The sequence below is a fragment of the Oryzias latipes genome, chromosome 5 (genome assembly GCF_053564925.1).
Source record: "Oryzias latipes strain Hd-rR chromosome 5, Olatipes_Hd-rR_3.1".
Classification (NCBI taxonomy): domain Eukaryota; kingdom Metazoa; phylum Chordata; class Actinopteri; order Beloniformes; family Adrianichthyidae; genus Oryzias; species Oryzias latipes.
The window spans coordinates 4,655,673-4,681,584 of NC_136241.1; the positions used below are offsets into that span (position 1 = coordinate 4,655,673).

At 43.3% G+C, this 25,912-nt stretch overlaps 2 protein-coding genes across 4 annotated transcripts in view; both read left to right on the top strand.

Moving 5' to 3' along the window:
- Nucleotides 1-1,211: 1,211 nt before the first annotated feature.
- LOC144992275 (uncharacterized) lies at nucleotides 1,212-13,139 on the top strand. Its single transcript, XM_078947924.1, has 6 exons — nucleotides 1,212-1,299; nucleotides 2,607-2,750; nucleotides 4,582-4,713; nucleotides 4,768-4,916; nucleotides 5,799-5,932; nucleotides 7,571-13,139. The coding sequence occupies exons 1-6, from the start codon at nucleotides 1,212-1,214 to the stop codon at nucleotides 8,571-8,573; spliced, it is 1,650 nt and encodes a 549-aa protein (XP_078804050.1). The 3' UTR covers nucleotides 8,574-13,139.
- A 954-nt stretch (nucleotides 13,140-14,093) lies between these two features.
- The window catches only part of col7a1 (collagen, type VII, alpha 1), an 83,694-nt gene continuing 71,875 nt past the window's right edge, over nucleotides 14,094-25,912 (top strand). For all 3 annotated transcript variants that reach the window (XM_078946871.1, XM_078946870.1, XM_078946872.1), the window contains exons 1-2: nucleotides 14,094-14,290; nucleotides 25,391-25,463. In XM_078946871.1, the coding sequence (XP_078802997.1) occupies nucleotides 25,400-25,463 (64 nt within the window). In that variant the 5' untranslated portion in view covers nucleotides 14,094-14,290; nucleotides 25,391-25,399. The remainder of the gene's footprint in view (nucleotides 14,291-25,390; nucleotides 25,464-25,912) is intronic.

Below are 25,912 nucleotides of genomic sequence, written 5' to 3' on the forward strand. Positions count from 1 at the left end.
TCTTCGTCCTATTTCTAACCTCCCCTTCATTTCAAAAATTCTTGAAAAAATAGTCGCCTCCCAACTTTCCCATCATCTTACCCAAAATGATCTTTTTGAACCCTTTCAATCTGGTTTCCGTCCCCTTCATAGCACAGAAACTGCCCTACTAAAAATCACCAATGACCGTCTCCTAGCAGCTGATTCTGGACTTATCACCATCCTCATCCTCCTCGACTTGAGTGCAGCATTCGACACCATATCTCACTCCATCCTCCTTGACAGACTTTCCGCCCTCGGTATCGAGTCCACCCCCCTCCGCTGGTTTCATTCTTATGTAACCAGGTCAAGGGAGTTAAGTCAATTTAAAATGGGTAGTGCTGGAAGGGGCCACTAAGTGGCGCTGTGGGTTTTTGTTTATACTAAAGGCTGACAGGCCAGGATGTTGTCATGAGCGGCAGGAGGTAACAATATGGCAGACTGGCGGTCCTAGTTCGTCACATGTGCGTTGGCAAAGAGGGGTTTGACAGAGTTTGGTGCAGTACCGGCAAAGTCTGCACTGTTGGAGTGAAAAAGCTTTAATTAGCTGGCGACCTGACGAGACGCAGAGCTGCACGACGGCGTGTCGGGGAAGACTGAAGTAAGTTGCGCTGTTGAAGCGCTCTAGTTAGCAAGGCTAACTAGCGGGGCATTCTGCAAGGCTACGGAGCTGCCGGGCGGCGTGAGTTTTTTTTTTTTAATTTACTGTGAACCTGTAAATGATTGGTGGCCTCTATTGTGTTTTATTTTAGAATAAGGCCGCTGCTTTTGTCTTGTTGGGGATTTTCCTTATATTCATTCCATCCTGCATTTTTCTGTTTTATTTCTTCGCAACCAAATTAAGCCAAAATTAATGCTGTTCCTTTTCTCTGGAATAGTCGGGAAATAAAATACCCACATTATTTTGGAGCTGTGTGTGTTTAGCCTATTATTTTATACTCGGCCACACACTAGCCTCTTTTGTGGTGTCAGAAGTGGGATTTCCAGGTCTGTTTGGTCTGTTTAGGATTTTATTTTGTTTGGGGGAAGGATTATTCTTCTTATGTGCCAATATATTGACATAAACTTTTAATAACAAGACAACAGCAGTGGTGAAGAGGAGTATATTCCAGCAAGTGGGAGATCGCTGCCATACCACCAGGATCTGCACATCGATCCCAAAGAACTCTTGAGGTCCAAATAGACACTTAAAGATGTCAGACGGGGAAGAGGGCATGGACAGGGAGTTGCCTGGCCCCAGCCATGCAGGAAGTAATGTGGCTGCACCTCTGTTGGAGAGTGGTAACCAAATACTAGATATACAGAGAGAACTCTATGAACTGAGTAGAAAACATGATGCTGTGATGTCCAGCCTTGCTTCCTTGAGTGATGTACAACCAAGGTCTGTTGTGTATATACCAAGAGAAAAGCAAATTGTACCTTTTCATGGTGACCCGGGTAAGGATGTACACTCTGTTGATGAGTTCATTGAGGAAGTGGAGCGAACTATGAGTCTTAGGGGTTTGAAGGAAATTGATCAGGTTGATTTTATTCTGTCACACATTAAGGGGCCTGCGCTAGAGGAAGTTAAGCTACGTACTCGGGGACAGACGGTGAGACCAAGTCGTCTGTTTTTGTACTTACGGGAGGCATTCAGAGAGAAGCGCACTACACCTCAGTTGCTACAAACTTTTTATGCACGCAGACAGTTAGAGGGAGAAAACTTGAGAGACTACTCACACGCTCTTTCTCAACTTCTGAACTCTGCTCTATTAAATTCTCCTGACATTGTTACTGATCCACAGCTCGCAATACGGGACCAGTTTATTGAAGGGGGTGCGTGACTCTACCCTCCGCCGTGAGCTCCGAAGGCTCATCAGAGAGAAACCTCTGTCCAGCCTGTTTGATGTTCGAGAGGAGGCGATCATGTGGACACTTGAAGATCAACCTAAGAGTACAACCATAGCAAGGAGCAGGAACCTAATTGGAGACACCCTTGATGGACAAGGAGTAAGTGCTAAACCCCAGACTAACACTGAAACTGATTTAGCTGTGACACTTCAGGAAGTTGTGAAAATAATAGCTCAGCAGGGGAAGGCCATAGGGGAATTGACTAACGCTGTACATGAGCTCACTACCCATAAAGCTCAGTTTAGTGGAGCTCACTTTACCAACAAATCCAAAGTGATCCCCAGATACACTGATGACGGTCAGCTATCTGCCTTAAGTGTGAAGGAGTAGGACATATGGCTAGACAATGCACTGCATGGAGGAACCAAAGCCGGACTAGTGCTTCACCCACTGCGGCGGTGCAGGGAAACGAGAACCCTCGGTTGCTAGGAGTCGGGCAATGCGAGGCAAACCTGAAGGCTCACCAAAAATCTTAACCAAAGAACGCTTCTTAAAAAATGCAGTTGGCAAGTGCCCTGTGGTAGACATCCAAATAGGTGGCATTCCCCTGAACTGTCTTGTGGACTCTGGGAGCAATGTGAGCACTCTAACTGAGAGCTTTTTCAGAGACCGCCTTCATGGGGGGTTTGATGACATGCACTATACATCAAAGTGGCTCAGAATCACTGCTGCAAAAAAATTGCCTTTACCTTGTCTAGGTTATGTTGAGCTGGATATTCAAGTCATGGGTATCACCATTCCAGAATGTGGGTTTTTGATAATCAGCGATGACAGCCAACCAGATAAAAATGAGCTTGATTCATCCCCATCAGGGATAATCGGAATGAACATTGCCAAAAGATGTAAGGAGTTGATTCTCACTGAGTTTGATGCAGCTCTTGGAGGGGAACTGGATTCAGATTGGAGGGAAACCTTTCAATGTATGAACGAGGCAAAAGTTGTGAAAAAAACTTGCATTGCATGAATAGCACGGAAAGACAAATACCACCTACCTGCTCAATCAGTCTCTACGGTGTATCTGAGGGGCCCTAAGAGAGATTTCAATGACACTTCTAGTCTGATGTTAGAACCAGGCAACACTTCACTACCTTGTGGAGTTATTGTTTTGCCCACAGTGATAGCAGCCAATAGGTCAATCTTCCCTGTCCAGGTAGTCAACTTTTCAAAAGATGATGTGTGGCTCCCCGCTAAAGCCAGGATAGGCTTTCTGGCTCAGTGTCAGTGTGTTGAAGATGAGCCCTATGAAGTTACATTCCAACGCATATCTGCATCACATGAGGAAGTCACAGTCAGTCAGAAGGCTAATGTGAAGCCTGACCAAGAGACGGAGGCCCTTTTTAACAGGTTACACCTAGGTGGCACACCTGAACAGCAAACAGAGCTAAGGGCACTTTTAGTAAAATACTCTGATGTTTTTGCAGTGCATGATGAAGACCTAGGCTACACTAAACATGTTCAACATGAAATCCCTGTATTGAATGAGACCCCAGTTTCTCAGCCATACAGGAGAGTACCACCGAATCAATACAAAGAAGTGAGGGAACACATTTCAGAATTGCTAAAGAAAGGTGTCATCCAGGAAAGTTCAAGCTCATACGCTTCCCCAATTGTTTTGGTGCGGAAGGCAGATGGCAGTCTTAGGTTATACATGGACTATCGAAAACTTGACGCAAAGACCAGGCGTGATGCATTTCCGCTGCCACGCATTGATGAATGTCTTGATGCTCTGAGTGGTGCAGAATTTTTCTCGAGCGTTGACCTCGCTAGTGGTTACCATCAGGTTGCAGTCCATGAAAAAGATAGGCACAAAACGGCCTTCACTACTCCGTTTGGCTTATTTGAATATCTACGGATGCCTTTTGGATTGTGCAACGCACCCGCCACGTTCCAACGCTTAATGCAGGCAACCATGAATGACCTTATATTTCAGATTGTACTAGTCTACCTAGACGATCTGGTTGTGTTTTCTCAGACCTTCAAAGAACATCTTGAGAGACTTGAAATAGTTTTTAAGAGGTTAAAAAACACGGGTCTAAAAGTTAACATTGAGAAATGCCACTTTCTCCAGTCTGAGGTCAAGTTTTTGGGTCATCAAGTATCAGCAGAAGGTGTTGGTACTGACCCAGATAAAATAAGTGCTGTAAAGGCCTGGCCAACTCCAAACTCTGTAAAAGAGCTTAGGTCCTTCTTAGGTTTCTGGAGCTATTACAGGAGGTTTATTAAGGGAGTTCCACAGGTTGCAGGACCTCTTCATGACCTTGTAAACGTCTGCATCGGACCAAGTAGTCCAGTCAAGGCTAGTCAGTTGTTCCAGTCAGCCTGGTCACCAGCATGTTCAGAGGCTTTTGAACTACTGAAGGACAGGTTGACCAAAGCACCCTTGCTGGGGTATGCAGATTTCAAACTTCCTTGTTCTGGAGACTGACGCCAGCAACCTCGGGTTAGGTGCAGTGCTATATCAGGTTCAAGGAGGGAAGAGAAGGGTTAGAGCCTATGCGAGTCGAAGACTTAGAGGGGCTGAAAGAAATGATCGAAACTACAGTAGCATAAAGTTGGAGCTGCTTGCATTAAAATGGGCAGTAACTGAAAAGTTCAGGAGTTATCTGCTTGGGTCTAAGTTTACAATTCTGACTGACAACAACCCGCTATGCCATCTGTCCACTGCTAAATTAGGGGCCACTCAGCAGCGCTGGATTGCTCAATTAGCGGTGTTTGACTTCGAGGTTAAGTACAGGCCAGGTCGTTGCAACTCAGCAGCCGATGCCCTCTCCAGGAGACATGGGTTAACAGAGTCGGATGAGATTGGTGAGGACGCTGACTTTGATGGTTGTATCACAATCTGCAACACTCTTAAAACAGGTACTGTCATAGGCTCAGAGATAGCAGTTGCCAGGCAAGAGCCCTATCACGTGAGGCAGTTGAATGTTGCAGACCCTGATCAGGGGGACAGTGCTACATTACTCATCAACACCCCCACACTCCCCAGTTACACGAAAACTGAGCTCCAGGTGTTCCAGTCATCTGACCCCACACTCAAAGTTTTAAAACAGTTTTGGGACAGAAAACAAAAGCCTTCGTTTCAAGAGAGACAAGCTTTGCATACACCGGTACGGTCGCTGTTGAAACAATGGTCCAGGCTAGTAGAGAAAGATGGACTCCTCTATCGTGAAGTTAAAGATGTGAACCTTGGACCCTGTCATCAGTTGTTGCTACCTGTTTGTCTCAAAGAGAAGGTCCTCACCAGCGTGCACAATCAGATGGGCCACCAAGGCATAGAGCGGACACTTGCACTCTTAAAGCAAAGATGTTTTTGGGGAGGTATGCATGAAGATGTTGAGCAATGGGTTAAAAACTGCCAAAGATGCATACTAACTGAACTGCCGCAACCTAAGGTTCATGTAGCTCAAGTCCTGTTTCTAGCCACCCGTCCTCTTGAAGTGGTAGCTGTGGACTGTACAACTCTTGAACGTGCAAAGGATGGCCGTGAAAATGTCTTGGTGATTACAGATGTTTTCACTAAGTTCAGTCAAGCGTTCCCCACACGAAATCAGAAGGCTGACACAACAGCTAGAGTTATACTGAAAGAGTGGTTCATGAAGTATGGAGTGCCAGAGCGCTTGCACTCGGACCAAGGGAGAAATTTTGAAAGCGCAGTGATTGCAGAACTCTGCCGGTTGAATGGGGTAAAGAAGACCCGCAGTGTGACAGGTTCAACCGGACCTTGCACGACCTCTTGAGAACACTTCCTCCTGAGAAGAAACGCTGCTGGCCTGAACACTTAGCAGAACTTGTCTATGCCTACAATGTCACCCCTCACTCGTCAACTGGTTATTCCCCATACTACATGTTGTTTGGAGTTAAACCCCCCCTACCTATTGATGCACTCTTAGGACAAGAGGAAACTGGAGGTGGAAGCACTGACTGGCTCGCTGTACACAGAGAAAGACTCCAGGAGGCTCATGAGAGAGCACAGGCATTTTCCCAACGGAAAGCGGCAGAAAGAATGGCCCGACAGAATGCAAAGGTTAACTGCACACCCCTGGAGACTGGACAGCATGTGTACCTTCGCCATCGGCCCGTCGGCAGAAACAAAATTCAGGATGCATGGTCGCCGAAGGTGTACAGAGTCATAGATGTTCAAGGAACGACCCACACAGTCGTACCAGTTAATTGAGGACAAACATAGAGGGTGCATAGATCCAACCTACGCCTCTGTGTTGGGCCTATATCACCACCAAAAAAGCGCTGCGAGAAAGCTCCCCTCTTCCATGGACCTGAAGCTGAGTCAGGCTCGGAGGGCGTATCCAGTGAGTCAGAACCTGAGTTCCTGTTGATTGAAAAGACCTATGAACCTGTCGGCCCAAGGTTAGAAGACCTGAACAGTCATCTAGAGAGCAACTACTGTAGTGAGACTGAAAGTGAATCACTTCCTGATCTGGAAGGAGGCAACAGGCCCATTGAAGAATCCTCTCCTGACTCCGAACCAGTGGTGACAAGGCAGAGTTCAAATGGCGAACTCCAGACAAGGCCAGTACCAGCGCCGCGGCGGGGGTATAGAAGCGAGATGTGGATAAGCCCATGCCACCCCTGCGTAGAAGCGTCCGAACGACTGCTGGTAAAAATAGAAACCCATTTAGGCTACCTATGACCGCATGTAATAGTGCTGTTTTATTTCCGCCTGATGTACTGTCCCAGGTGTTAGCCGGAATGGTCCATTACACGTCACAACTGAAGGATAAAACTGATGATTAGGAAGTCACCGAGACGTTGACTTCAGGCAGGGGAGAATGTAACCAGGTCAAGGGAGTTAAGTCAATTTAAAATGGGTAGTGCTGGAAGGGGCCACTAAGTGGCGCTGTGGGTTTTTGTTTATACTAAAGGCTGACAGGCCAGGATGTCGTCATGAGTGGCAGGAGGTAACAATATGGCAGACTGGCGGTCCTAGTTCGTCACATGTGCGTTGGCAAAGAGGGGTTTGACAGAGTTTGGTGCAGTACTGGCAAAGTCTGCACTGTTGGAGTGAAAGAGCTTTAATTAGCTGGCGACGTGACGAGACGCAGAGCTGCGCGACTGCGTGTCGGGGAAGACTGAAGTAAGTTGCGCTGTTGAAGAGCTCTAGTTAGCAAGGCTAACTAGCAGGGCATTATGCAAGGCTACGGAGCTGCCGGGCGGCGTGAGTTTTTTTTTTTTAATTTCCACCCACATCTGTTAAATTTTAGTTATTGTCCACTGTGTAATTTTCTAATGCGTTTTCTGCACAGAGGGGAGAAAACGTTGTTCAGCTTGCTTGTGGGTGAGGCCGGAAGGAGCCGGTCCTTTTTGCCCCCATTTTTCTGTGAGTTTGAGTATTTTTTGTATTTGTTATGAACATTGTGTTTTTGCATATTACTGTGAACCTGTAAATGATTGGTGGCCTCTATTGTGTTTTATTTTAGAATAAGGCCGCTGCTGTTGTCTTGTTGGGGATTTTCCTTATATTCATTCCATCTTGCATTTTTCTGTTTTATTTCTTCGCAACCAAATTAAGCCAAAATTGCTGTTCCTTTTCTCTGGAATAGTCGGGAAATAAAATACCCACATTTTTTTGGAGCTGTGTGTGTCTAGCCTTTTATTTTATGCTCGGCCACACTTATTTCTCAAGCCGCACTCAGTTTATTTAACTGAATTCTTTTAAATCCCAACCCTCACTCATTTCATCTGGTGTTCCTCAAGGTTCTGTTCTCATTCCCCTCCTCTTCATTACCTACCTGCTACCCCTTGGCAATATATTCCGTAAATTCAATATTGATTTTCATTGTTTCGTGGATGACACACAGCTCTATCTGTCCAGTAAACCCAACTCTTCTATTCCACCTGCCTCCCTCTCCTCCTGCCTGTCTGAAATAAAAACCTGGTTCACCCTAAACTTCCTCAAACTTAACAGCGATAAAACCGAATTACTCGTAGGTTCCAAAACCACCCTTTCCAAAGTTTCTAATTTTACCCTTTCCATCGATTCCTCTTCAGTTTTTCCCTCCCCTCAAGTAAAGAGTCTGGGTGTCATCCTTGACAGTACATTATCATTTCAATCCCACATCAATAGCATTACTCGGTCAGCCTACTTTCATCCACGCAATATTAATCGACTCCGCCCCTCCCTCACCATCCACTCCGCCTCCATTTTAGTTCATAGTCTGGTCACTTCTCGTCTTGACTATTGTAATGCTCTTCTCTTTGGTCTTCCCAACAAAACTCTAAATAAGCTTCAATTGGTCCAGAATTCAGCATCCCGCATCATCACCAGAACTCCCTCCTTCCATCACATCACTCCCGTTCTCCAGCAGTTGCACTGGCTTCCAGTAGCCTTTAGGATTAAGTTCAAGCTCCTTCTCTACACTTTCAAAGCCCTCCATAGCCTGGCTCTCTCCTATCTCTCTAATCTCCTCCATATTAACACTCCCTCTCGCTCTCTTCGGTCTTCTTCCTCCCTTCAGCTCTCTGTCCCTCCGGCCCGTATGGTCACCATGGGGAGCCGTGCCTTCAGTCGCTCTGCTCCCCAACTCTGGAACTCTCTCCCCCCACACCTCCGTAACACTGACTCCTTTCTGATCTTTAAATCTAGTCTCAAAACCTATCTGTTTAAGCTCGCATTTCCAGAACACAATTTCTCATCTTCTGTCAGCTGATGAATCCACTTTATCTATTTTTTTAACATGTTGTGATTTTATTGTGTTTTACCTCTAACTTTGTACGGTGACCTTGGGTGTTTTGAAAGGCGCTTTTAAATAAAATGTATTATTATTATTATTATTATTAACATACAGTGGTGGACAAAATTGTTGGTACCCCTCAGTTAAAGAAAGAAAGTCCACAATGCTCACTGAAATGAATTGAAGCGGTCAAAAGTAACAATAAATTAAAATTTATTAAAAATTCAATCATCAAAATCAGCCATTACTTTTGAGTTGTTGATTAACAGAATTATTTAAAAAAACAAACTAATGAAATATGGCTGGACAAAAATGATGGGACCCATAACTTAATATTTTGTTGCACAACCTTTTGAGACAATCACTGCAATGAAACGGTTTCTGTATTTGTCAATGAGCCTTCTGCACCTGTCCACAGGTATTTTGGCCCACTCCTCATGAGCAAACTGCTCCAGTTGTCTCAGGTTTGACGGGTGTCTTCTCCAAATGGCATGTTTCAGCTCCTTCCACTGATGTTCAATGGGATTCAGATCTGGGCTCATAGAAGGCCACTTCAGGATAGTCCAACGCTTTTCTCTGAGCCATTCTTGGGGTTTTTTGGCTGTGTGTTTTGGATCGTTGTTCTGTTGGAAAACCCATGACCTGCAACTGAGACCAAGCTTTCTGACACTAGGCAGCACATTTCTACCCAGAATGCCTTGATAATCTGGAGATTTCATTTGACCTTGTACAAATTAAAGACACCCTGTGGCAGATGCAGCAAAGCAGCCCCAAAACAGAACTGAGCCTCCTCCATGTTTCACAGTAGGGACAGTGTTCTTTTGGTTGTTTGCTTCATTTTTGAGTCTACCAACATAGAGCTGATGTGCCTTACCAAAAAGCTCCAGTTTTGTCTTATCTGTCCAAAGGACATTTTCCCAGAAGCTTTGTGGCTTGTCAACATGCATTTTTGTAAATTCCAGTCTGGCTTTTTTATGATTTCCTTTTAACAGTGGTGTCGTCCTTGGTCGTCTCCCATGAAGTCCACTCTGGCTCAAACAACGATGAATGGTGCCATCTGACACTGATGTACCTTGATCTAGGAGTTCACTTTTAATGTCTTTAGGTTGTTCTGGGCTCTTTGGATACAGTTCCAACTATCCGTCTCCTCCATTTGTCATCAATTTTCCACTTTCAGCCACGTCCAGGGAGGTTGGCTACTGTCCTGTGGGTCTTAAACTTCTAAATAATATGTGCCACTGGGGTCACAGGAACTTCAAGCTGCTTAGAGATGATTTTATAGCTTTTACCTTTATGATATTTGTCTATAATTTTGTTTCTGATGTCCTGGGACAATTCTCTCCTTGGCTTTCTGTTGTCCATGTTCAGTGTGGTTCACACCTTTTCACCAAACAGCAACATGACTATTTGTCTCCATTTAAATAGGCAGACTGACTAATTATGGGTTTGAAAAGAGCTGTGATGTCAATGAAAGGACATACCTGAGTTCATCATGACCCCCTGGGTAATTAGTTCTCAGTTTTTCATGGAGGGACCATCATTTTTGTCAATTCAATTCAATTCAATTCAATTCAATTCAATTCAATTCAATTCAATTCAATTCAATTTTATTTGTATAGCCCAAAATCACAACAACAGTCGTCTCGATGGGCTTCGAAGTAAAACATGAACTCAAAAGGATCATGAATACAAAGAGTTCAATAGGAAAATACTAAAATGAACTAACAAACTGACTAAGCTATACTGGCATCCCTGCCCTTAGACCCCTGCCCCCCCCTTCGCAGTAAGGAAAAACTCCTAAAAAAACGGATTCCCGAAAAAAACGAAGAAACCTCAGGGGTGTCCACATGAAGGAGGGATCCTCCCCCAGGACGGACAGGCGATTTACCAGAACTCTTAGAGAAGAATTAACTTATCTAACACTACAACTACATATATAAAGTCCAGCAGACGAGCTTCATCCAGCCGTGGTTGGGGGGACAGTCAGGGGCGCGAGTCGAGCCAGAGGCAGGATCCACAGCCAGGTGTAGAAGCAGGAGCAAAGGCGAGGTAAACGGTCAGGTACAGGAGCACGGATGAGCCAACTGGAGTCTGGACGCACTCCCACTCCCCAGGAGGGGAGAGGGAAAGAGTGACAGTACATGAATCGCACTGCACCAAACAGAGGCATGGAGAACTAAATAATAAATGATGATCAAGAATAGAGGAGAGGAAGGGTAGAAGTAGATGAGAAAAGAGGACAGAACCCCAGTGCACCATAGTTACCCCAGCTTCAACTTCTAGCAGCCTTTTAAAACAAATAGTTATTGTTATTAAGTTTAATTTAAACACATTAACATTAAGTTAAATAAGCTCTGAATACTAACTAGTCTTGTCCAGCCCTATTTCATTAGTTTGTTTTTTAAATACTTCTGTTAATCAACATCTCAAAAGTAATGGCTGATTTTGATTATTTAATTTTCAATCAGTTTTAATTTATTGTTACTTTTGAATGTTTCAAGTCATTTCAGTGAGCATTGTTGACTTTCTTTCTTTTACTGAGGGGTACCAACAATTTTGTCCACCACTGTATGTAGTGCAGTGGAATGACCAAAAAAAAAAGTAGACACAGTCTATGTGGTCAATTTGAAACCCTAATATGGGGTGCAGCCTCTCTCACCCAAGTCTGAGGAGAGAGGATGGGGTCTGTGACACAGCCACATTGAAATAAATTGAAATGAATGAATGAAAATTGCAAATAAGAAAAAAAAAAAAAGCTTAAAGGTCAGTTGCTGAAGAGGAGAGCAAAGTGTAAAAGAAAAAAGTAAATAAGGAATAATTAAAAAGAACATTCTGTGAATACACTGCCTGTAATTAATATGTATGGCGTCACTATCGAAGAGACTGGTGATTGGTTGACATGGCAATGGGGAGGAGACCAAAAAGTTTTTGAATGGAGCTGAATGAGAGGAGCAGACGGGAGAAAGGGCATGCCAGGGGAAGACCCAGCACACAATGTCTCTCGGCTGGCCTGGGAACGCCTCGGGGTGCCCCCGGAGGAACTAGAGGAAGTGGCCAGGGCAAGGGAAGTCTGGGCATCTTTGCTTAGACTGCTGCCCACAAGACCCGGTCCCGGATAAGCAGAGGAAGATGCAGGGATCTTTGCAGTCCATCCTGACAGAATACTGGACTTTCTATTGCTATACTGCTTGTTACTGATCAAAACACCGGAATCTTAATGACATTATGCAGACAAAGTTATTTATTTTTATGAAAACTCATGAATGCTCCACCCATCATGTCAATGTGGTCCCTAAAAATAAAAAATATAACTATATAAAGCTGTGTCAGCGGAAGATATGTGACATTTTCAGGCTGGAATGAGGTTTTTATCAGTGCGACATGCTTTTTTGTTTTGTTTTGCCATTTCCATAGATTCAAAGCAGCACAACACATCTGTGTCACACAGACCCACACACCAACATCTCCTTCTGTCTTTGTGTGGACGTTCACAAAGACTCTAAACTTTAAAGCTGTGCACAGTACAGGCAAAAATATGCAAAAAAAAAAGAAAAAAGAAAAATAATTCTTTCTTTGGATAAAATACAATCAATGTAGCTCATTCCCTGATATTCAATACTTATCATAAGTGGGAGAATTACGACTTCAGGGTGTGAGTTTGCAGTTTTACTGCCATAGTTTCGCTAACAAGAATCAACTTGAGTAAGTGTTAATGTCATTGCTAGAGGGGGCTGATTTATTTAGAGCACAGGAGGGAACCAAAAACAAAAAATCTTTGACTGCTTTAGTAAAGACACTTATAATGATTATGTCCATTGAATGAGCCAAAACATAAATTCTTAAATTTCCAGAAAAAAGAAAGAATTATATTCTTGTGATTTGTACCAGTTGAGCTAAATGAACTGGAAAAAATGTTCTATAAGCAAATCTATGCTGTGCAGTGATGAGCTTTACATGAAAGAATAAACATTTAAAACGATGATCCAAGGATACAATTACTGACAATGCAAACAATGTGTTATGCGGGCCTTGGTTGTTCAGGTGTTTCTTTGGTAACAATAAACCACAATAACAGTGGGAGGCAGCTTTTCAAAGACAATAGACTTACTGGGTTGGGCCGGACACAGGAAGGCAGGTGACTGGTTTTAGCAGGAAGTTAAGAAAATCCAATATGAATGTGTTTGTTGACTCACTTTAGAATGGAATAAAACTTTATTGATCCCACAAAGGGGAAATTTCCTTTCGATTATCTTTTTTATTGGTGATATTTTTTGTCAATGATTCTGTGAAAAACAACAACATTTTATTAGTGATCAGTAAATATGTCATTATTATTGGCCCTTTCCATGTGCCTTAAAAAAAAATGAACCACAGAATAAATATAAAAACCCATGCAAACCATGCTTTACCATAAATTATTTATAATTGAGTTTAAATATGTGGCTAGTCTGTCACTTAAACTAAACTTCCTGAAGAAACATGATGCTACAATTGCATGCTAATACATGTGTTTTAACAAGAATTGTGTTCTGCTCACACAACATTAACCTGCTTTTAGTCTGCATGGTCTGCAGCTTAAACACAGTTTAAAACCCAGATCACAAAGTATTTTTAAAAAGACTGTTGTAGTGTTGGTGTTGCTTAGCCAGTTTTGGCATACAGTTGATGTTAATATTATTTATTGCTTCAGTGCGACAATGGACAACTTGCTGCAGACCCCTTTAAGAGTTAAGTTTGGTCAACTTTCATTAAAATCTAAAAGTACAATCAGAATAACTTTCATATTGTTAAAATAAATGGCAAAAGTTAAATATTGAAACTTTACATAAATATACTGTGAAAAAAAGCAATGTTTTGTGTTTCTCCGATGAGTGTTTCCCTATATTTGATTCTTTCTGGGATTTTAAGTATACTTTGATAATGCAAGTGTTGATTATAATACAAAGATGTTTGGATGTATCACCCACCCCAACCTCCTAAATCTGTAAACTGAAATCATTAAAATTGACCAAAAAAAGTAAGAGACATGTCTACTACATTAAATGTCTTTTTTTTATAAAGCACTATTCATATAATTCTACCACAAATTGCTATGAAGATTTGTGAGCCTGATATATTAATTTCTGCATGTTACCACACCAGAATACATCATACTACTTAATAGACCGAGATCACATTTTAATTGAACACAAAAGGCAGTTGGGGGGCTTCATGGCATGAGAAATTAGAACCACGTGGCCTGACCTTAAAGTCAAAAACTTGGAAACACATGACAGTCAATCAAGTCCTGCCTGCAGAAACAACTATGTTACTGAAAGAAAAGACTTCTTCAGTTGCATGCAGTCAGCAGCTGGGAGGGATGAGAATAAAAAAACAGCGGCAAAAGGAGCTTAGCAGGACTCCCCTTCAGGCATCCCAACAAGTCTGGACTGCTCTTCTGCTGCTTGTGCTCAGCTTCCCCTCCAAGCACGGCGGCAGCCTCAGGAGTCAGCCTGAGCGGCACACAGCAGAAGCGTCTCTGCAGGATGCAGCTGCAGGACCTGACTCTCTGACTCCTTTCAGTTTGCGACGCTGGACCGTGGAGATCGAGGGTGTAACGAGTGACCCTACAGAGTACGGAGAACTGAGGCTATGCCACAGGTGGAAAGGTGAACAGCGGTAGACTGTGGACGAGACGGCGGAGAGATCCTCGGGTAAGATGACACATCAGCTGATAGATGCGGAACAGGGATGAACGTAGTGAGCTCCGTCTGTGACTGCTGGCCTGCCCAGCTTCAACTGTTTATCATGCATTCAGAGCTGCTGAATCAGAGCACAGTAATGTTACATCTGCCTGCAGTGTTCTTCCCTACTCTGCATTCCCAGCAGCAAATAGCTTTAAGAAACAAAAAATTCAATATTTTCAGACAATTAATTTAAGAAAAATAGTTAGAAAATACCCATAGTTATTAATATATTTACAAAATATAAAAGAATATCTGCCACTGTGTTGAAATATAAACATTAATGACAGCTTTTGCAAAGCTCTCTGCTGTAAGCATGACTTACTGACACCAGCCAAACTTACTATATTTGGTAAGAGGACATTGATATCCTGCAGAGCTGCACAAGAACAATGATTTTCACTCCCTCCTTAAACTTTCTCCTTTATGTCTATAAATTCGGTGGATGGGGATCTCCCCCCCACCACCTCTTTTTGGGGTTATTCTAAAGTTCCTTAACACTTAGAGGATAATGCACTTCCCCTTCACCTTTTGTTTGTCTCCTCCTTCCGTCTTTACTTGCAGACTTGATCAGGCAGAGTATGAATCTGGATGCTTTCCAAATGTGTCATCTGTGGAGGACTACTGCTAGTTTTTGTCTGCAACAGAAGATTTTTTTTTTTCATTATGTAGATGTAACCAAATTGCCTGTAAGGTAGGGGAAATTGGCAAACCTGTCCATTTGGGCTCCTAAAGAAGTTCATAAAGCCTGACAATATAAACATTTGACTTTTTTGAACCCATCTGGCTTTTGGTACCAGTAACGGGTTGGTTGTGCAATATCGTAACAGACCAGGGCTTATTTTGGAACATGTTGCTTTGAGGGGTCAGGAAAAATTGCTAAATGTTTCAGACTTTAAATGTTTTTAGTTGTTGAAGCCATTAAAGCCGAAAGCTGTGATGTGTTTGTGCGGCCATTTGGGAGCTCAGACACAGCGGTTTTTAAGCCCCGGATAAATAACTCTGTCATCTTACATTCTTTTGATCTTGTTCACTTGTGTCACTAACAGTCCCTGAGCTGATGTTGGTCTTTGAAAGTTGGCCCTGTTTGCAGTCCTGCCCTCTGTCACTGTGCAGGGGCCTGCTCCATGATGCCCCCCTGGGAGAATGGCATCTCTATTAAGCCACAACTCTGTGATGCTTGAGCCTAAGCTTTCAGAAACAATCCAAATTCAGAAAGTCAAATTATTAAATGTAACTCCCTTCCCAATTAGTTTGTTCTTTCACTAAAAAGAGGTGCATGTTAATTCTTCCACTTTTTTTGTTACGATTCCTATGATCTTTTAACCCTTTTGGTTGGTTTAAATCGACTGGTAGCAGTTGGCTATGTAGAAATATGACCTTGAACAGGTTTAAACAGGCAGAGAAAATGGTTGAAGGATGAATATGTTTACATACATGGCTTAGTGTGTTGCTGAAATAGAAACATGGTGCATTACGGGATTGGCACGGCAAGGATGACCCAGGTTGGACAAAATTAAGACTGTTGTGTTGGACATGTTTTCAAAAACAGGGGTTATGAATCTTCTTACAAACCAGAGGTATGTCTAAATAAACCCCTTTTGTAATCAAGGCCAAAGTTTATTCATTTGAAAATCATATTTGAAAATCTTTTGTGTTGGACCGGAAAAGGAAAGGAGGGAAGAAGAGGGAGGGATGTTAGAGAGGGGGGGGGGGGGGGTATAGGAGGGTGATTATAGAAGGGGGGGGGGGGGGGTAAAATCATGAAGCAGCATAAAGCAACAAGTTGCTGGATGGTTACAATCTTTAGAGTGAGGTTCAGATGTAATACAAGTCTATGAGGGCGGGGCCTGTCCACACACACTCAAATGTTATAAACACACCTGTTGGCTCCAACAATGTTCAACGTACACAATACAGATAATCCCCACACCAAGACCCCCGCCACAGCAGCAGCGACAGCCAGAACCCCCACAACACCCACACAGTAGCAGATAGAGAACAACCGCCCCCCGGGTGACCACATCCGCCAACCGGGCCAGGTCCGGCAGGACCATCATGGGGGCCCCCAAAACCAGAGAGCAGGGGGGACAGAAAGAGCAAGCTCCAGCCCAACCAGGAGAGCAGCCCCCCCGCCGCACTGGGAGGGCCCAATGCGGGGCCCCGCCCTAGAAGAGCGCCCACAGCCCCAGACGAGCACCCCACCACCACCCAGGAGTTCTGGGCATCCCCCCACCCCAACCCCAGGTACGAGCCAGGACCCCCCAAGGGAGACCCGCCCCACCCTTCAGGCGGCCACCCAACCGGCCCACGGTTGGTCCAGGAGAGAGCAAGGGAGTTTGAGTCTGAATTCCAAACCCACTTTACTGAATGTGAAGCAGCTCATCAAGCCTCATAGATGTGCTGTGATGTGATCAGTACAGTCACTTTCCATTCTTAGGTTTTTACTACTTCAGAAATACTTTAAAATCTAAATAAAGATAAAATAACCATAAACAGGAAAGAAGTAATCCCATGAAAGGCATTGATGTGGTCAGTTAATGGGTGTGGAGGTCTAACAAGAAAACCTTTTCATTTAATAAAGGAAGTGGGGGTGGGGGGGGGCATTTGGAACCAATTAAGCTTTATGCACATGACTGGAACAAAAGCTTGCAATTGTTGGTTAGGTGTTTGTTGATTCTTTAAAGAGAACAAAAATTCAGGAATATTTTTTATATATTTTTATTTTTATTGCAGAAGAACATTTCTTTCACTCCTCAGTGTTTTGTGGAATAAAGCATTAGGTCATTTCAAAGGAATTTTGCAGAGAACGGTTGCAGTTTCCTGATAGCTGATATGAAAGACCCACTACAATCATCTTTTGGTCTATATAGTCTTTTAATTATGTTTATGCTGTTTTTTGCCCAAATCCAAAAACATGTGTCACCATAGTATCTGTAGAGCAGCAGGAGTTCATTAAAAATTTTAAAATTTGAGTTGTGGGCAGGACCCTTGATGCATTACAACCCCACTTCCCTTACCCTTCCTGTTGCACAGAGCAGGGATCTTTGGGCCCGCCCAGCATATTTTCTAGGTCACATGAGGTCTCTTTCAAACGGCAGTTTTTTCATCTGCTCCTGATTCACCATTCACCACATCCTGAATAAACAAAATGCAAATTTAGCTTAATTTTCTTTATATGTGTCCTCCATCATGAGGAAGATACCACAAGAACATGGATAAAACACCAAAAAGGAGTGACCATTGGAGTGAGTCTTAAAACATATGATCCCACCATAAAAGAAAGCTTAACATTAAGTTAGACACTAAGTCATACTTTTTCTTCTATTAAAGGAAATCAATGTTGAGTTAAAATCCAGCTGATGTCATAATGAACTTAATAATTATATCTAACTTTTTTAATGAGGTTCAGTGGTTTCTCTGAGTGTCATCCGGCCCGTCAACGTGGATTACATCTGTCTTTCATGTGCTCTTCTTCCGATGTTGGCTCTCCAGACTTCAGTCTGGTTCTGGTCAGCGTCTCATAACACCAGCCTGTTCATTGGATTCTCATCTCACAGAGAAGGATTGTAGGCTGCTGTTGTCTTTCAGACCCCCCAAAACATTATTGAGGTTATGAACTTGTACGATCTCTCACTGGCAGGCTTAGTGTAACCATCAATCTCCAGAGTAGATCAGAAGGTTTGGCTCAACAGCTGTTTTGTTTTATAAACATATGGGTGTAAAAGTCAGATCACGTAAAGAAATTTCCCTCATCAAAGTGCAAAGCTTCAGCAAAAATAGAAAAAAGTGGAAGTTTTGGTCACTACTTTTGACACTTTTTGTAAACATGCTTTTTGTATCAAAGAGCACCCCAGATAAGACACACGTGATATTGTCTATGAATCCGGCATCTGTCTTCCAGACATTTAAAAACCAGGAACAGATGCAAAGACATCTTGAGAAAAATGCTCTCCATCTACTGCGAGTTTATTCTTTCATAAAAACGTTTTAGGTCAGACGTCCATTTTCTGAAGCTGCTAATTTCCAACGATGGGGCGATTGGGTGGGGTGAGGTAGGCTGTCCATTCCAGCCTTCTCCAGGACCACAACCCTCTCAGTCATCTCTAAGGGCAGTTTAAAATCCCCACCCAACCTTCCACAATTGTTTTTGGACCGTGGGAGTATTTAGAATACCCAGAGAAAAGCCACTAAAAATAAGTTGGGAAAATTATAATATTGCAAGATGTCATTATTTCTCTTTGTGCAATATGGGTGTAGGCTTCAAGAAGCAATATTTCAAGCTATAAACAAGAGGTTTATAATGGTTTAACATTTCAAGCATCCCTACTTCATATCACTCTGGGGGGACATAACTCAGGAAAACAAATTTGACCAGAAGTAACGAGCTGAAGGCAAGAAATTTTACTGTAACAGTCAAATAATGGCAACGTCAGTGGAAGTGGGAAAAAAAATCACTGCTAAAATGTTTGATGCTGAAGCAGAGATGAAGCCTAAAATCTGAACCAATTTTGACCCCTTAAGAATATTCAAGAAAGACGTTTGCTTTTTGATATTGATGCACTGTGATAGAGATAGAAATTATGTGATTTCGACAGTGTATGTCACAAAAGGTACCAATAGATTGCGTTAAAACTATCCTGAGCCGTCCAAGAAAGCGAAAACAAACTCAGGAGAGACAATCACACATGATCACACGCTTTTGATGCAAACAAACAATATTAAATGTATGAGCAGAAAAGAAAACAAAAATAGTAAATGTATTAGTGTTCCTGTTGGTGGAGACAGAAATAGATATTTTATAATTAATTTACATCCATCCATCTATCTTCCTCCGCGTATCCAGGACGGGGTCAAAGCAAAGATGCCCAGACTCCCTTTGCCCTGGGCACTTTCTCCAGCTCCTCTGGGGGGACCCCGAGGCGTTCCCAGTAGGGATGGGTATTGTTAAGATTTTAACAGTACTACTAATCTTATTGATACTGCTTATCGATCCGGTATTTTAACGATACTCTTATCGATACTTTTTGAGGACGAAAAATAAATAAATAAATAACAAGTTAAGAACATAAAGTGTTTTATTTCCTCATTATGCAACAACATTGTTTTTTTAACAAAACATTTTACTTTATACATGATAATGTTACAATACAAACCTGGAATGTATGTAGATGTGCTAGAGCAGGCTTCTGCAACAACCTGTACCTCTCAAAGAGCCATTTGGATCAGTTTCTCAATGAGATAAAAGCACAGGGAGCCGCAACATATATATGTCGCATATTTATCGAGATAGTTCATTTGGCAATACTTGTATTGATTCAAAATGCAGTCAGGATATTTACTTAATCATTTAATTTCATTATTTTTATTATTTATGAGCATGATGTTTCCTTTGATCTTTTGTCCATTTTCCACAACCTTGAATGGACTTTTCTGTCTGTCAAACACCCAGAGTTAAGATGAGTGAGTTGATGGAAACAAATTCACTTTGATGCAGACTCCTTTCTATTTATTTAGTTATTTGTTTATTTTTTAATCCAGTCCACCCAATAAATAATATTAATTTTATGGATGACAACTGTTTTTTATTAGGAAGCAGGTCTGGAATCATAAGCAGTGAGTCTAAGACCCTCCCTCGCCATTCTATCTGTTCGTTGTTTTCCCCCGCGTGCAACCCCCCCCCAGACAGCGCAACATACGGTCATCGTAGCAGCAAGGTGACAGGATAGTAGGGGCGCCCTGACGCAAATTTCATTAATTTTATGCGGAAATGGGTGGTCTTAGTCTAGGGGGAAAAATGATTTTTTTGGGGGGCGCTCACGTGTCCCCTATGAGATCGCAACTAACTGTCTTTTTAGAAAAACTTTCCGTCCCGTAACAGACTCTGATCGGCGTTCAAAGCTGCAGACAGGCTTCCACCGCGTGTTCACGCTAGTCTCTTCCTCCTGCCTGCTAGCTCTACCTGACGCGCTTCATACTGTCTGAACAACAGCCCCGCCCTCGTAGCCAGACAGACCTCTCCTCTTCAGCGAGAATAGCGAAATTAATATCATCATTAATTAACGGAAAGTTGACTGACTTGGTGAGTTAAATATGGCAGATAATGTTTATATCTTGTGGGACACAAAAATATGCAACTTCTCCAGTACCGATAGCAGAACCGTTGAGGTCAGATCTTAACGATACTGCGGTCTTGAAGAATGTTGCCCCGGGGCTCGTTCAATACCGGGGCTCGGTACCCATCCCTAGTTCCCAGGCCACCATGTCCTGGGTCTTCCCTAGGGGCTCTGCCCAGTGGGACATGCCCAGAACACCTCCCCAGGAGTTGCCCAGGAGGGATCCGGACTAGATGCCCAAGCCACCTCAACTGGCTCCTTTCGATGTGGAGGAGAAGCGGTCCTACTCCGAGCTCTCCGTGAGTGACCGAGTTTCTCACCCTATCTCTAAGGGAGCACCCAGCCACCCAACGAAGGAAAGCTCATTTCAGCCGCTTGTTTTCAGGACCTCGTTCTTTCGGTCATGACCCAGAGCTCATGACCATAGGTGGGTATTGGAACGAAGATCGACCGGTAAAAACCGGTACAGCAACTGCAGAACTACGGACGCTGCTCCAGTCAGTCTCACTCTCTGGTCTTCCCTCACTCGTGAACAACACCCCAAGATATATAAACTCCTCCACCTTGGGCTGGGACACTCCACCCACCGAGAGATAGCAAACTACCTTTCTCTGGTCAATGGAGGTCCTGGCTTGCGGAAGCCAACAGGACAACATCATCTGCAAAGAGCAGAGAGGAAATCCTGTGTCCCCAAACCAGACCCCCTGCGGCCCCTGGCTGCGCCTAGAAATTCTGTCCATAAAAACTATTAACAGAACCGTTGACAAAGGGCAGCCCTGCCGGAGTCCAACGTGCACAAGGAACAAGTCTGAATTACCGCCGGCTATGCAAACCAAGCTCTTGCTCCGGTCATACAGAGACCGGATGGTCCTCAGTAAGGCTCCCCTGACCCCATACTCCCAGAGCACCCTCCACAGGATACCACGGTGGACGCGGTCGAATGCCTTCTCCAAATCCACAAAAATAAATGGACTAGATGGGCGAACTCGATCCCTCCAGCACCCTAAAGATGGTGTAGAGCTGGTCCACTGTCCCACTGCCAGGACGGAAACTGCACTGTTGTTCCTGGATCTGAGGTTCAACTATCGGCTGGACTGTCCTCTCCAGTACCCTGATATGGATTTTCAGAGGGAGGCTGAGGAGTGTGATTCCCCGGTAGTTGGAACACACCCTCCGGTTCCCCTTTTTGAAAAGGGGAACCACCACCCCTGTCTGCCAATCCAGTGGTACAGTACCCAACTGCCATGCCATGCTGCAGAGACTTGTCAGCAAAGACACTTCCACAGCATCCAGAGACTTGAGGTACTAAGGGTAAACTTCGTCCACTCCCGGAGCCTTGCCACGGAGGAGCTCATTGACTACACCAGTGACTTCAACTTGGTTGATATACAGCCTCATCCCAAAGTCCTCGTTTTCTGCTTACTTAAAAGAAGGCGCCCGACAATGTCCCCAGTTGAAGTCAACAGCTCCCCACCTCCACTGATAACGGTGCCTGTAGAAAACTGCTTTACCCTTCTGAGGTGCCGGATGATTTGCCAGAATCTCTTCAAGGCCAACCGATAGTCCTTCTCCATGGCCTCACCAAACTCCTTAGGACCGGGTATTTGCCTCCGTAACAGTCCCGCAGCAGCTCTCTTAGACTGCTGATACCTGTTGGCTACCTGTGGAGTCCCACAAGCCAGCCGGGCCAGGTAGGACTCTTTCTTCAGCTTTCCGGCCTCCTGCCCCGCCAGCGAGTCCAACTCAGCACCAGGTAGTGATCAGTGATCAGTTTACCCAAGTGTCCAAGATGCAGGGCGGAAGGTTGCCAGAAACAACTACAAAGTTGATCATTGACCTCCTGCCTAGGGTGTCCTGATGCCAAGTTTATTGATGGACACCCTTGTGCTTCGAACATGGTGATTGTTATGTACAAACTATGACAAGCACAGAAGTTCAATAACAAAACACAGCTCGGGTTTAGATCAGGCAGGCCATTCCTAAAAGTCACGCCCCTCCAGGTGCCACTGTCATTGCCCACGTGGGCATTGAAGTCCCCCAAAAGGGCAATGAAGTCCCCCGTTGGGGCACTATCCAGTACCCCTCCCAGAGACACAAAGGAGGCCGGGTACTGCAAACTGCTGTTCGGCCGGTAAGCTGAAACCACAGTCAGAGACCTGTCCTCCACCTGAAGGCGGAGAGACATATTTTGCAAACTGCAATGGAAACACTTTTTTCAAATTAAATGAGTCACATGACTGATAACCACATGGCAATGTGCTTCTTGGTAGCAAGTGGCTACCTTGGGCACTGCACAATGTGCGCCACAAGAGGTCCCACAGCATGTCTGGAGCTCCAAGTGGGTTAATGTAACAATGCATTCATCAATGTGTTATTGACAAAGTATAAAAGAGAAATCTAGTAAAAAGGCCATCATGTGACATAGTATAGAAGTACAAAAAAAGTCTTCATTTAGTTTAAAAAAAAGCCTTCACTCCGCATGAGGGTTGTTTCAGATTCTGCCCTCTGTAGTGGAATTCCATCGCTGCAAGTGCTGCATCGCATTCTCTTTGGGGGATGGCTCATTCCTATCCTCACTCTTCCAGGTAGACTTTGCACACTTTGCTCCTGTGTGGCATGGATCTGGGAGGCAGGTAACCACCATCCTGTCCTCGTCTCTGTTCTCCTTTTTTGTTCTGGTGCGTTCCTCCTGTTTTTGTCCCGGTCTCGTATGAAAGCTGAGCCATGCCAGATGTACACCTGTTGCCTGTTCTGCAGTTATGTTTGTGAGGAGTTCAATATAGGAGTTCTTTTATTCGTTTTTGAGAGATTATAGATATTTACAGAATGGTCTTTGCTCGGAGTTTGCACTTCGTTGACGGTCCCCTGGCTGCCGGCTCGCTGCGTGACTGCATGTACTGCTGGAAGAGAACACTTCTCATTAAAAGGCAGAAAAAAACAATCTTTTTTCTTTAGAAATGCCTTTTTAGTTCACTCTCTGTGTTAATACAAAAGGATTGAGATACTTGCTGTCACATTTGAAAGTTTCATCAAAAGAGTTATTGAGCTGGAAGTCCAAATCTGTGAATATCTTTCAAACTTTACCAAACTGATAGTTTTCTTATTTATATAGCTACAATAATAATAATAAAAAGGGTCCCCTTTTTAATTTTATTTTTGTTTTTATTTTCCCCTCTCGGGTTATTGAGGGACAGTGAGCCTTCATAGTGGGTCACATAGACACAGAAACACACGGATAAACAGACGGCTCTCGGACGGAGAAGCTGCTGTTACCGGGAGAATCTTTGAACGGATCTTATGAAACCTGACTGGAGACATGATTATTGATGTTCTAGGCTAGTGGAAAATTTTAGAATAAAAGCACTTCCGTTGCATGTATACTTCCGTTTTGAGATAAAGTGTTGTGAGTTGTTGTTTTGTGTTGTGATTTATTGAGTTGTGTGTTAAAGTGTTGTGATGTGAGTTGTTGTTTCGTGTTGTGAGTTATTGAGTTGTGAGTTAAAGTGTTGTGTTGTGAGTTGTTGTGTTGTGAGTTATTGTTTCGTGTTGTGAGTTAATTGTTTTAGTGTTGTGACGAATTGTAGTGTGTTATTTTGTGCGAAATCAGAATTTCCATTCACGCTGTCACAGTACACATCAAGGAGCCCTGAATTAACAGAATCAAAACACACTCTGTCACATTTATGAGAGCTTGTAATGTTTTGTTTTACCTTGCTGCTTTGCTTGTCCAGCATCACTGTTTTTTTTTTAGGAACGTCACCTAAAACCAGTTCTTAAAGTCTTTCTATATTACCAGTACTTCCATGTTTGTTTGAAGTGGGGGGCTACAATACACAATTTCGTATCAAGAAACTCATGACAGTGGGAAAAAAAAAGATTTATAAAATTTACTCAAAGGGTTATCACTGATGTTTTTCATAAATAACAAATAATAAATCAAACTTAATCTACACTAAAAAGGAAAATAAAATCCATTTGTGTCAAATTTGATTAAAATGGCTTTTTTGGAAACTTTTCCATGTTGAATATTTCCAAGACAAAAATCATCCAAAGTGGGTTGAACTTGGCTCAGCCCCCTGCGCTTTTTAAGGCAACAATTCAATGAGATGATAAACAGCTTAAAGCCAATGTTGACTAATGTAATTAGAGATCACCAGGTTCCTTTAGACAGACTTGGAAAATTTGAGCAGCGTAATATCAAAGAAGTCGAATGACTCAGAGCAGGTACAGACAGGAACAATGACTCCTTCATTCTGTGGTAAAAAAAAGCAGTGAAGTGGCTGTGAAGGAAATTACAAACAGACTACAGATGAATCAAAAATTCCAAATAAGATAAAAAAGAGACAGCCAGTTTCAATGGCAGTAACTACAGCAGAAATGAGGGATTTCAGCATTTCATTGAATATGTGGTTACATCAGCACCCCTTAGTACACACACCCTTTACTCCTCCAAATATTCATTCCAACATAAACACACATACATGCACACACACACCCTCACAAACACACACGCATTTTGCAAGGAAGGTGTCCCCTACCCTATCCCTGGTAGGGGGTACTGGGCCCTTGGCAACGGTGGCCTTGTCCCCTGGGTGCTGGTTTTCTGGGCCCGGCAGTGCTCTTTTCACGCAGAGAGAAGGATCCCTGAGCTCTCTGGCAAGGCCAGAAGCCGGGGATCACATCACACCTGAGCCCGGGGTGTCCGTGTCCCTGTGGTGTGGGTTCTGGTCCTTGCCCCTGAGTGCTGGGCCTCGCCAAATTTCCAATGGTGGCAGAGTCTGGTCGGGCCAAGTTTACAACACCCCTTGTGGGCTCCCTTTTCTCCTGGGTGCCCTCCTCCTGGGCGGGGGCGGCTGGCCCCTGCCTTACTCCTTTTTATTTTACAAGATAAAAACTTGTCTTGTTTTATGTTGGTTTGACATAAAGTATCAGAACTTAACTTTTTTCTGTTCAGGTTGTGAAGATGTGGATCTGGGCTTTTCCTTTGACTGTCCTGCTGTCTGTTATGAAACCTGCTGAATCTCAGGGTAACGTTCATACTATGTGTTTTTACTGAAATCCCAATGTAATCTTAATTTTAACTGCAGTTCCTCTTCTATTGTATGCATTACAGATTTAGATAAGATTAAAATGTGCTTCATTGCCCTCATTTATTTTATTGTTATGTTTCTGCCTTTACCAAAGTCTCCTCACTTCTAAAACTAAGAACCATATAATTACAGTAGATATTTGAGGTTTTTAAGCTTAAATATCTAATTATGGTTTTGGCACTAATGCACTTCACAAGCTGTTCTCCTGATTCAACAATGGAAAAAATTGCTCAGCCAACCTGTTTTTGGTACAAACTTCAGCCGAAATAAAAGAGTGATATACAGTTATTGTTATTTTTGTCCTGAAGATCCTCATGTTTTTTTAAATTTACAAAGTAAACATCCTCATTTCCAGTTGTTCTGAAAATTAAGTCACGCAGCACCAA